Source organism: Ctenocephalides felis, unplaced genomic scaffold (assembly GCF_003426905.1).
Source record: "Ctenocephalides felis isolate EL2017-DRISC unplaced genomic scaffold, ASM342690v1 CF-g0.4_SCAFFOLD_00845, whole genome shotgun sequence".
Taxonomy (NCBI): Eukaryota; Metazoa; Arthropoda; class Insecta; order Siphonaptera; family Pulicidae; genus Ctenocephalides; species Ctenocephalides felis.
The window spans coordinates 53,851,124-53,864,060 of record NW_020536999.1 but is presented as its reverse complement, the minus strand read 5'-3'; the positions used below and the strand labels follow the sequence as shown (position 1 = coordinate 53,864,060).

General features: G+C 29.8%; 1 protein-coding gene across 1 annotated transcript; it reads right to left on the bottom strand.

The window, feature by feature from the left end:
* Positions 1 to 174: 174 nt before the first annotated feature.
* On the bottom strand, positions 175 to 6,557 carry LOC113385542 (structural maintenance of chromosomes protein 5-like). Its single transcript, XM_026623397.1, has 15 exons — positions 6,424 to 6,557; positions 6,210 to 6,351; positions 5,914 to 6,096; positions 4,962 to 5,182; positions 4,474 to 4,720; positions 4,204 to 4,399; positions 3,848 to 4,137; positions 2,678 to 2,886; positions 2,447 to 2,610; positions 2,246 to 2,375; positions 1,747 to 2,170; positions 1,427 to 1,648; positions 1,130 to 1,357; positions 369 to 644; positions 175 to 279 (listed from the first exon to the last, which is right to left on the bottom strand). Exons 1-15 carry the CDS (start codon positions 6,477 to 6,479, stop codon positions 175 to 177), a joined length of 3,093 nt encoding a protein of 1,030 aa, XP_026479182.1. The 5' UTR covers positions 6,480 to 6,557.
* Positions 6,558 to 12,937: the final 6,380 nt, after the last annotated feature.

Genomic DNA, 12,937 nt, shown 5'->3' with positions numbered 1-12,937 from the left:
AACCTTATGAATACCTTAGAGATAGTAACACTAAGATCTTTTTTTTTAAATAAAATGACTTTCATTTATGAACTCTTAATTTATTTAATACTGTGAATTATAATAACTTTAATTCAATACAGAATGTTACATGCTTAATTCTCTTATTATTAATTAATCAGTAATATTCCCTTATTAATCAGTAATATTTCTACAAATTTTCTTGTTTTCAATTCTCATAGCCCCACTATAAATGCAATGAACTGCAATATTTGGAGTATAAGGCAGTCCTGGAAGAAGCTGAAACATTATATAAAACAATCAATAGCCAATAATAACGACATTGGACAATAAAATGGAAGATAACAAGAAGTATTTTATTCATTTACCTTTGGGGTGAGTAAAAAGTACTGTGCAACATTTTGTTTGTTAGTTACTTTTGTGAGTAATTCAAAGACTCTTCTTTCATTTATGGGATCCATTCCTTGATTAATTTCATCTACACATCGAAATGGAACGGTCGTTAATTCTTGAAGGGATAATAAATAAATGGCTGTGGCAACAGCCCGTTCACCTCCAGATTGAGTATACCGATTTAGTTCTTGCATTACTTCGGCGCCTCGAAATCGAACCTTAATACTTACACCATATTCTTTATAGTCATCCTTGAAAAATTAATAATAATATTAGTAAAGCAGATTTTTTTAAGGTAAAAATTTGCCTATAATAAGACAAATTTAACCCCTTAATTTACAATGACAAGCGTAGCCCATGTATGATAATCGGACCAAAAGCAAATATTACGCATTACGGGCATGATTAGGTACGGTGATTTCGAATATTACATAATATTTATACAAACTATATATTACAATATATTTATAAAACACAAAATTATTTTTATTTTTCTGATAAACTGTACGCTATGTGGAAAAATAGACACGACCACGCGTCAGCTTGCATAACTTTGGCCCAACATTTTTGAATATAAATCGTAAGTTAAGGGGTTACTTATTAACTACTTATTTAAATATTTATAATTAATATAGTATAAATATTTCATTTCATAATAAATCGCAAAATACTGTTTAAAAGAAATATTTTTAACATAGAAATGCTTTAAAAAAAGGAAAATAATAATAAAAATTACCGGATCAGCAGGAGAGATCAAAGTAACATCGCCAGCACACTGCAAATGATTCATATATCTACCAAAATTAGTTCCAATTTTCTCAATCAAACTTGTAATATTTTCTTTCCACACTTTTCCCAATTCATTCGATTGTCTGATATTGTCCTGTATCAGAGCCGTATTTCTTTCTAAAGTTTCAGATGTACTTCCAATGAGTTCCCTTCTTTGATGATAGTCTTGATAATCCTTAAAATATAATTATTACTTTCACTTTATTTTCACATTTTCACATATTTAGAAGCAAGTTTTACTTACATTACCGTCTCCTACATTCAACATATCCGCTCGGCTTTGTTGTTCCTCAATCATATCTTCTAAAACATCAATTTCTGTTGGCATTTTATTAAATTTATTTTTATTAGGAAAATTCTCATCATCTGGAGCTAAATTATCAGAAAAAATGAAAGCTTCATTGTATTTATCTTTTGCTTCGGTTTTTCTGTGTTCATAGACCTTCATTATGTTATGTAAAGTTTTCTGAAAATTATTTCAAAATATAAACAATATACATATATTATAAATAAATACAACCTGCACATATGTATTAACAAAAATTTATAGGATTTAAAGAATACCTCTGCACTATTTAAATCATCTTTTGCTTGTAAGTAAATCGATTGCTTCATGTTCATAGTTTCTTTAAGTTGTCTTACTAATATGTTATCATTTGCTTGTTCATGATTTTTTTGAATCAATAAATTGATTCTTTTTTGCACATCTTTATGTAATGTTTTTATTTTTGTAAGTGTTTGTAATAAAAAATCATCCAATTCTTTCTGTTCGATCTTCATGTCAAATGTCTCTGATTGTAAGGATTTTAACTTTATTTCCTCTATTTTTATTTTATTTGATATAATATCCAAATTTTGTTTCTGTTCTTGAAGTCCTTTACGCTTTTCAGAAATTTGATCTCGTTTCACACATAATTCGTGCATAGAAGTTTCAATCATAGATATGTTGTTTCTCAAGTCATCACTGGATCTAACTAATAATTGTAATCTGAAAATAAATTTTAAAAATTTAAGCTGGATATCAGAAGGCAACTAATAATGTATAACTAAATACTAATCTTACTTCTGCTTATATTTCTGCTCTAATGTTTTATCAACATTGTGGTTTAAAAGATTTCTATTTCCTATTGGTACTGTAGTAACTGATTTTTCTCCACTGTATGATGATATTATTGTTGTATATCGAAATGTATCTAGAAAATGAACACATATACACAAGCTGCAAGCTTGATAATGATCTTAATCATAAATATATAATATATACCCGAATAAAACAATTGTATTGATGAAGGGACTTCATCAGCAATCTTATCAGTTTGTGCTGTGCCAATCGGTATATTATGAACTTGATATGTTTTACAAAGAAATGATAACACTGGTTCCGGTCCATCAATCAACTGCAGCATGTAGGAAAAAAATCCGTATCTCCTGCAAGTTCATTATACATGACTATTTTTAGAATCCTAACAATATTTTTTAATTATAAAGCCCTTACTTTATATTGTCAATAGATAATCTAGGAACATAAGTTTTCAAATAACCTGGAGGTGAACACACTGCCGACACTTTAAGTTTCATTTCCATTTTAACTGTTTTAACAAATAATTTCATATCTTCAATATTTTCACAAGTAAAAGCTAATAAATCTCTTTTGCTAATAGTATTTTCCAGAAATTTAGAATGCTCTGGGTTCTTCACATTTAACTGTAACACAATAATAAGCTTATAAAATGTTCTGTGAACATATTAGAAAGTATGTAAACAAAAAATTCAATATATTTCAAAACATTCCTAGCATTGTTAAGGCAATTTAAACTTGTTAAAAACTTGAAAATTATTGAAAATTTTGAAAGCAAATATTTTTTTAAAGATTTTTTTTGCAATTTTTAATGCTTTTTGAAACTCATGGTTTTTGGTAACATTTGTTTTTTTTAATTCTGAAAACAATAGAATTATTAACACCCGAAGGTTAAGTTATTGTAATCGTCCAAAAATCAAAATTGAAAGTTTCTACATTTCTTCACGTTTTCAAGTTTTCTGAACATTTTGGGATACCTCAGAAAAAATTGATGTGGGTGTGTGTGTATGTATGAATGTATGAATACAATTTTTTGTTCACGTTTTCGGGCGCACGGATCAACTGATTTGAATGGTTCAAAAAACATTCGATTCCTATTGATAGGGAGATGTGCTGATTTGTTTTTGGCAGAGGCAGGTCCAGCCGTTACGGAGATAGGGAGCAAAGACTGCAGAAAATACAAATCGAGTTTTTGAGAGAACAGAGTATCCAATTTGAATGAAAAGACATTCAATTTCTAATTATTGGGAGAAGAGGTAATTAGTTTTTGGCAAAGGTAGGTCTGGCCATTTCGAAAATACAAAGCTAAATTTGCAAAAAATTGCAGTTTTTGAGAGAACTAAGCGTCCGATTTTAATGATTTAAAGAACTTTCTGCTTGTATCAACAGAACAATTGCTTTTAAAAAAAATTGTTTCAATTTTTTTTGTATATGCACATATAGACACATTTTTTCTGAAGTATGCCAAAATGTTCAAATGTATAAAAATTTTCATTTTCGATTTTTTCGCGATTGTTGTAACTTACCCTACGGGATTTAAATAAAAAAAATTAATATATCTTGTAAAACAAAAAAAAATCGTAAAACCTCAATTAATATAGGGGGATATATTTTATTCTGAAACTTGTTCTCATTTTCTCTCAGCCACAATGTTGCCTTGTAAGCGTCTTCATTACTTTCCCTAAGCACATTTAATCTTCTTGAAGCAACATTTTCAATTTCAGCTAACTTGTTTTTACAATATCTAATTTCTGCATTTACAGTATCATTCAATTCATTAAGTATTGTGGTTCTTTTCGAGTTCAGATCATCCAATTTTTTGCTATAAATGGATGATTCTTGATTTAATGCATTAATTTCTTCCAATATTTTTTCACCTGAAATATAACTCTAATGAATTTCACAGCTATTTAAACAATCTAAAATATTAATACAATTCTTACGAGGTGTGGATTTTTTGACTTGGGTGTTCATTGAGTTAATTAGGTGCATAGAATGTGATATTTCCTTATCCCTTGTTTCTGCTAGCGTTTGTCTTTTTAAAAAATCTTCTTTCTTCTTTTTGATTGCTTCTTCAAATTGTTCAGAAGATTCATGCAAATCTTTTATCTTATTAATATCAAATTGTACTAATCGCCTCTATAATGAAAATTATATTATATATATATATATATATATATGTTAATCTACAGAGAACATTTAACTTGAGTTACCATTTTTGAAACACCTTCATTTTTTTTAGATAATTGTGTTTCGGCAGCTTTATAATCGTTTTCTGATTTTTCCACTTCTTTAGAAATGCGTTTTATTTCAGTTTGAGCTAGTTTTTGATCCTTCTTTACAGACTCAAATTGAGCCCTATGTTTCTCATATATAAGCCACAACAATCTGATTTTATACATTTTAATAGATTCTTTAATTTCATTTTGCTTTTCTATATTAGTGACGATGTTTTGAATTCTAATAAAATATACATAAAATAAGTTAACATCTAGAATAAAAAATGTATATATATATACATATATATATATATATATATGCATATAAATATATATATATATATATATATATAAATATATATATATATGATGTATCGCCCTCAAGAACTCACTCATATATTTCAACATCAAAATTAACTACTATATATATATATATATATATATATATATATATATATATTGTTTTTTTTTTTATTTAATACCTAGCATTTAATTGTTTGGCACTATTAAGCTGAGCTTCCAGTTTCTCTGAATCATCTTTTATTTTTACATAACTTTCTCGGAGTTTTATTAATTTTGTATGCATTTCCAGCAAATCACAATCTGACACAGATCTTTCAGTACTTAGTAAAAGCTCTTGACAATTCAGTTTAGCAAAATCCTGTACTCTGTCTTGCGGAAGAAATTGGCAAAGATTATCAATCTAAAATTTAAAAACGTTTTACAGATCAAATTAAATTATTAACTATAAAAATTATGATACTTTGATATGCTTTTCAAAATTGTAGTAAAAAACATTCATTTCGTGCATAATTTCAACTCAAAAAATTTTCTGAAATAGAAAATACTCTATCACTTGCAACAGAACTAGGCTTAATAGTTTTTAAAGCGTGATATACTAATTTTGAAAATTTTGTTCTTTCATTTGTGGCTTCTAGGACTAAAGACTTTTTTTTTTAAGTTTGAATAGAGCAATTCACACCTTCAACAAGAAGTCGCATTGATCTAAAAATTAATATATACATTGATATAATAATCAAAATTAACATATACATTAGAGTAACACAGAACCTTTCTGGGAACTATAACAGATTGATATGATTCCAAATTTTATCGAACCGATATGATTCCAAGTATCAAAAAGCTTGCTACCTTCTATTATATTTGTCATTTTCAATTTATACTGTAAAAACTGTTTTTTTCTACTGAAAACAACGGTTTTCAAAGTTCATAATTTTTGTCAAAAAGCCGGTTTTCAAAACCGGTTTTTGAAAACTAACAAACCCTAGTGTCCAGTATACATATGAAAAAAATATATTTTCCTGTGGTAATTTAACAAGGAGTGTAATATAACAAGCTATATTAAATGTCTATAACCCTGTCAAATAGGACTTCCTAAAACTCTTAATGATTATATTCATTAATTAAACTAACCTGTATATTAAACTTTTTGCAGAGTTCTCGAACATCTCCAATACTTTTATGTTTTCCATCAATTTCAAATTGATATGACCCAGTAACTGCAATAGTTCTTTTTACTACCACATTTCGTGGAGAATCTGCTAATTCTATTTCAATGTCAGCTTTTTGTTGCCCTTGCTTAACATAAGCAGCTAGCTATAATAATAAATATTTGAAACATTTATACATATGTGTGTATATATTTTATTCAATGATTCAAGTAAAAGATTCTTTCTATATTATCTGAGAATATATGTGTTTAAACTTACTGTTGTAGCTCTTCCTATTACACTTAGATTACCTCCTAAGCCAATAACTAATGCAGATAACAATGTTGATTTTCCTGTTCCATTAGGACCCATTATTAAATTTAAACTAGGGCCTGGATACATTAAAACATCTCCATAAGTTCTAAAATGAGTATTGAAAGTTAGAAACCGACAAATACTTTATAAGACATTATAAAATATAATATTTACTGACACGAAATTTTCTAGTTTTATTCGGATTATAGTTCCTGTTTTACACTTCATTTTCATCTTTTTATCCTTTAGTTATGAAATTTATTCAATTTAAGTAATTCTAGACAATATAATAAGTAATCCTCGTAATGACAGTTATCGTAAACAACGTCAGTAACTGTCTTATATTGTCTTAACCTTACAAATACAAAACCAAAGCGTTGTGACAATCATAGATAAGTAAACATGGATAAGTTCGATAAGTAAACATAAATGACAATCCTAGACTTTTTTTGTTTTATTTTGTTTACTTATCTACGATCCTAGACAATAATTTAGAATAAGATGTATTCATTCTAGCCAATATAATAATATTGGTATTGGTGCATTGGTGGGTAGTATATTGTTATGGGGGTAGTATATTGTTATGGTATATTGTCTAGGGGGTATTCATGATGACAATTCCACGTCGGTGTTGAAGTTTAGTTGTGTTGATTTCTGGTAAGTTATTTATTATACATTCTCATTATTGCCCGTTATTATAATATTTATTAGTAAGTTTTTTATATTTTTAACTTCCCGTAGGATAATTTGTAGTAATCTCAAAAAAATCTAAAATGAAAATTTTTATATATCTTCACGTTTCAAAGGTTTTGGCATACCTTATGAAACAATCGATGTATATGTGTGTGTTTTTTTTAAATTCCCGTAGGGTAAGTTATTGCAATCGTCCAAAAATCGAAATTGAAATTTTTTACATTGCTCGGCGTTTTGAAGCTTTTGAAGATTTTGGCATACCTCAGAAAAAATGGATGTGTGTGTGTATGTATGTATGGATACAATTTTTCGTCCACGTTTTCGGGCGCACGGATCTACCGATTTTGAATTGTTCAGAAAACCTACTTTTCCTATTGATAAGGAGATGAGCTCAGTGGCGTCGGAACCAAATTTTTGATGGGTGGGCTCGTTTTTTTTTTTTTTTTAGATAGGACAGGCAGTGGTCTCGTTTTTTTTTTTTAGAGATATTACTCCATATAATTTTTTTTTGAAATTGATGGGTGGGCTGAGCCCCCCATCAAAATTCATGGGTGGGCTCAAGCCCACGCAGCCCACGCGGTTCCGACGCCACGTATCTCCGAAACGGGTAGACCTGCTTTTGCCAAAAACTAATCAGCTCATCATGAAGGTCTACCCGTTTCGGAGATACGGAGCAAAGAGTGCAGAAAATAGAAATCGAGTTTTTGAGAGTTTGGATCATCCGAATTGAATGATCCAAAAAACATTCAATTCGTAATGACGGGGAGAAGTGGTGGTTAGTTTTTCGCAAAGGTCCAGCGGTTTCAGAGAGGTAAACGTGCAAAAAATGGCAGTTTTTGAATGAACTAAGCGTCCGATTTGAAAGATTCAAAAAACTTTCTGCTTGTTTTAACAAAATAGTTGCTTTTGGAAAAAAAATTGTTTAAATTTTTTTTTCCAGAATTTTTTTTTATCAAAAAATATTTTTTTTTGTATATAGAAAATAATTCTGATTTTAATTGTAATTTTGACTTAAGTTCTAATATACTTTAAACAAATATTTTCTATTTTGCAATTCAGTTCATATAATTCTTATAAATATTAGACAATGTTACAGTATTTATTTATAATAATCTATTTGAAAATATTTAATATTTCTCGAACATTTTGCTACGGTACGGAAAGTTCCAGCAATTTGCCTTAATACCACACCACTAGTTTTTTTTTTGGTATAGCGAAGGAAATGCCTTTATGCATCCCAGCCTGACATATGTATGTGTGTGTGTGTGTGCGCGCGGATACAAATTTTTGTCGACGCGGGAACTCCGATCAACCGATTTTTGTTGATCGGATTAACCTATTTGAATAATTTAAAAAGCATTTGATTCGTATTGATAATGAGACGCGCTGATTAATTTTTAGCGAAGGCAGGTCTAGCCGTTCTGAAGATACGGGGCAAAAAGTGCCGAAAACGGTAACTGTTTTCAAGAGAACAGAGTTTCCAATTCAAAAAACATTTTTCTTGTATTGACAAAATGAACAATTGATTAAATTTTTGGGCAGGCAGGTCCAGTTATGGACTCTTAATAAGCTAAAAAAAATATCATTTGGCGGTCAAAAATGTTTATTGGACATATGTACATCAAACTATCAGATATTTTATAGAGATTTTAATAATGTGTACACATTTTGTGTAAATTTTTTTGGGTTCCGATCCAAAATTTCTAATTACTGTACGGAAAATTCCAGTAATTTGCTTTAAGGCACGATGCCATGCACCCCGCTAGCTATATTTTACATCATTGCATTATTCCATGTTGTATGCTTAATTTAAATCATGTTTGTGATTTTAAAAGTGACAACTATTCCGGATTCCCAACTAGACAAAGAAATCATTTTTCAGATTTCATATATTTCTGGCTTTTGTTTGACTCGCTATATTGATGATTTAATCACAGGATCACAGGCTTATCCAAAAATATTTTTTTTATATACAATGCAAGAAGGTTGCCAGGCAGTGTTTACATTTTGTGTTGAGTTTCAATTTGATCATTCAAATGTTTTTTGACTTATATATTTGCACCAACTTACAGAGATAAAGTTATTAACTAATAAGTTTGAAAAATTGAAAATAGAGTTAGAGGCATATACTCTTCTTTTATCTATGGTTAGAGGTGAATAATTATAAAAATAAACAAAATCCACCGATCGTCTAGAAAAACTAACCAACGTGAGTTCCTATTATTATGTTTTTTTATCTATGGTTCCTATCGAGTTACATCCGATGGCTTATAACTTTTTGAAATCGGTGCGGTCGTTTTTTTAAAAAAACGTTTATGAAAGATAAAAAATCGTACCACAAACACACACACAGCTTGATTTGAATAGTTGGGAAAATATAAATTTCTCTTACGGTATAAAAGATATTGAACTGTTTCTTACTTTATAGTATGAATCTGCCAAAGCCTATAGAAATTTAAACAAACAATATTAATAATAATCCCAGCAATAACATAATATGAAAGGCAAAGGCAATAAATCAAATTTTTTAACTTTCCGAAGGAGAAGTTTGCTTTCGTAAAAAAAAATCCAATTCGCTAATTTTATGTTTTCTCGACTCTTCAAATCATTCTGAATAGAATATCAAATTTGGAAAAAGTATGTGTGTGTGAACAGATTTTTTGTCGTAAATCGACGTTTTCTCAAAAACGGCTGGACCGATTTCAAAAATTTAAAAGCCATTCGATGCACCTCAATGGGGATTATTGTTTGTCAGTTTTGTGCGAAGATTGGCCAAGCCGTTTCTTTATAAATAGCAGAAAAGTGAAAAATTTATCGTCCACGTTTTAGCCTGCAATTCTGAATCGATTTTGAAAGTTTAATAACCCTTCGGAAGATATTGGTTGGGAATCGTGTTGATTAGTTTTTGGTAAAGATTGGCCGGGCCATTTTCTTGTAATAAAGTGTTAAAAAAATTCCATGATTTTTTTAATTTTTTTACGGTAGATACCCATAGTCTTATAGATCATACTAGAAGATTACGGTCCTACGACAACTCGTTTAACTTTAAAAATTCGTCAAAGTTTGCAAAACAAGTATCGTTTTTTTGGCGTTTGTCAAAATTAGACATTTCATCGACGTTTGCACAAAAATGCCTGAACTGAAAAACGATAAGCCTCATCGAGATACATCAAATGGCTTTTAACATTTGATGTATCTCGATGAGGCTTATCGTTTTTCAGTTTTGTGCGACTATCGAGCCGTTTCTTTGTAATTTGGAAAAAAGTGTTAAACTTTTCGTCCACATTTAAGCTCATACTACCGAATCGATTTTCAAAAATCAAAAACCGTTCGAAAGATATTAGTTGGAAATGATACTGATTAGTTTTAGGTGAAAGTCTACCGAGCCGTTTTCTTGTTGAAATGGTATATTCTAAAGTAGAATATTTTTTAATTTTCATCACAGATGTTTTTATTTTACAGGGAATCTTAAAGCCTGAGTCTGGCCTATTATATATATATATATATATATATATATATATATATATATATATATATAGTAGAGGGAATTGATGATTAAGAATTCATTGGACAAAGTCTTTCTAATGGAACGAACGGAATTATCACGATTGGTGAGCTTTCAGCGTTGTCGTATCACTGCAAAACAACGAAATCTTTGATTGCAGCATCGAAATTTTGTTAAAAAATCGATTTGTTTTCGTTGAATGGATTTTGGGACGCTGATTTCAAAAATGCTCTCTGTTTTTGGATAAATCTACACATATCCCGCGAAAAATCGAAATCTTTGCTTGCAAAATCAATTTTTTTAATTCGAGTTTTTCTTCGCGATTTTTAAAATGTTTTGATTGTTTTTGATAGATTTGGAGTCGAAAAATGGAAATCTTTGGTTGCGAAATCAAAATTTTACTAATGAAATAAAAAATTTTTTTCGCGATTTTTAAAATGTTTTGACCGAATCTGATAGTTTTCGAGGCGCTGATTCCGAATATGGAATCAGTTTTTGGAAAAAAAATTTCTTCTGCCCCTACGACCAACTTGAAGTTTGAAAAATTGACAACTTTGAAGCTGATTTTAACTATGAAGACGATGATAAATTTGTAATTTTTTTGGTTTGGTATAAAGATTGTACTTTAGTCTACACAAAGCATTAATTAAAATTATTACTTTCATTCATTAAGGGCCTTAAAATTGCATTTGAATGTCACGATTTTGGCCAATTTTGGCTGCCCCTGATAGACCGGTTTTTTAAGGAAAAAATAATAAGATTTTTAAATTACACCAAAGTAGGTTTGGTTTACTGCTAACCAGGCGTAAATATGAATTTATTAAAAATTATCCTTCTCCTACTATTTCTTATCTTTTATATATATATATATATATATATATATATATATATATATATATATGCGTATATATATATACATTTATATTTATATATATGCACTATATATTATGTCGATTTTTGTAATGCTGACACTCAATAAATTTAATTATTTATCTATATGTCTTATTTATTTACAGAGTTAGAAAAATTATTGAATATAAATTTTTTTCAGATAAATGGGGTTCGATCTGTCGATCCTTGAATTGCTATTCTGGCCTAAACCGTATCTTTACGACCTCGGCCATTCGCACATTTGACACAGAACATTTTTAGGAAACTTATATCTTTCAGTTTGGAAATAACACTTTATATTTTTACAAAAGACTACGATTTTTTAAAACCAATTGGCCGAGATCGTTAAGTGACCACTACGGTTGCTCAGCGTGTCTCGGTTCGATTCCAGAAGAGGCACAAAAAATCGAATGTATAGTTTTTCATAATTATCAAATATTAGTTCAAAATATTAAATTCAGGTGTCGCATTTCGACCTTGACACTTAGAATATTTCTGAAAAACAAAAAACTCAAGTTTCGCACTTGACTGTAAGAGAGATACATAAAGAGAAAAAAAAAAGAAAAAAAAAAGGGGAAGCACTGGGGAAAGAGAGGGGTAGAGGCAGATGATGAATAAGAGAGAGATGTGTATGATACATATTCTTTATTAAAATTCAATATTAATACAATATGAGAATGAAAATAACTTTTATGATCAATAACACAAATAGCCGAGTGGTTTAAGGGACCGCATACTCGGTGAAATAACTCTGGAGGCACAAGGTGAGCAGGATCGAATCCGGCCTAAGGCGACGACAAGGAACTCTGAAGCAGAAAAAATGGAGCAGTGTTGGTGGCTTGCTGGTGGCTGGCTGTTGGCGAGCGCAAAGGGTCCTGAAACGAACACACCAAGTGATGGTCAACCTGAGGTCCATGATGCGAGAGGTTACACGCAGAGAGACACATTGCGGAAGATGCATGCCGAACCCAGAAATCTACCCAAAAACCACAACATGCGAAAAAAAACACCAAAAAAGGAAAAAAAATGTGAAAAAAAGCGGAAAAAAGGGGAAAAAAAGGAGGAAGAGGAGGAGGAGAAGGGGGAGGTGGGAGCCTAAAAAAAACCCCCCTAAGTCCCAGATCAATTTTTCTCTTTTCTGTTCAGCGTTGAAACTTTTTTATGTTTTTTAGTGTTCCCTCACACCAATTCCCAAAGCCAACACTCGAATGAAATCAAGTCCACGTTGAAATTTTCACAACGAGAAAAAATTACTGGGACTTAGTTAAAATATTTAACTTTGCCCCAATAAAATTCTCTCGTTGTGAAATATTCAATGTGAGCCTCATTCATTCGAATGTTGGCTTTGGGATAATACAGCATGCATAAATAACTCGTCTGTCTTAATTGAAAAGGTTTCAGAAAATTTGGACTTAGAAAAAAAAATTATCTGAAAGGACTTGGACTTAGAAAAAAAAAATTATTCGAAAGAATTATAATCAGAAAATTTGGACTTGGAAAAAAAAATTATTCATGAGAAATATTTAATTAATCGATGAAATGAAATGATATTAATCGAATCAAAATTGTTTATATGACTTGATAAAACATTTGAAACCTTTAC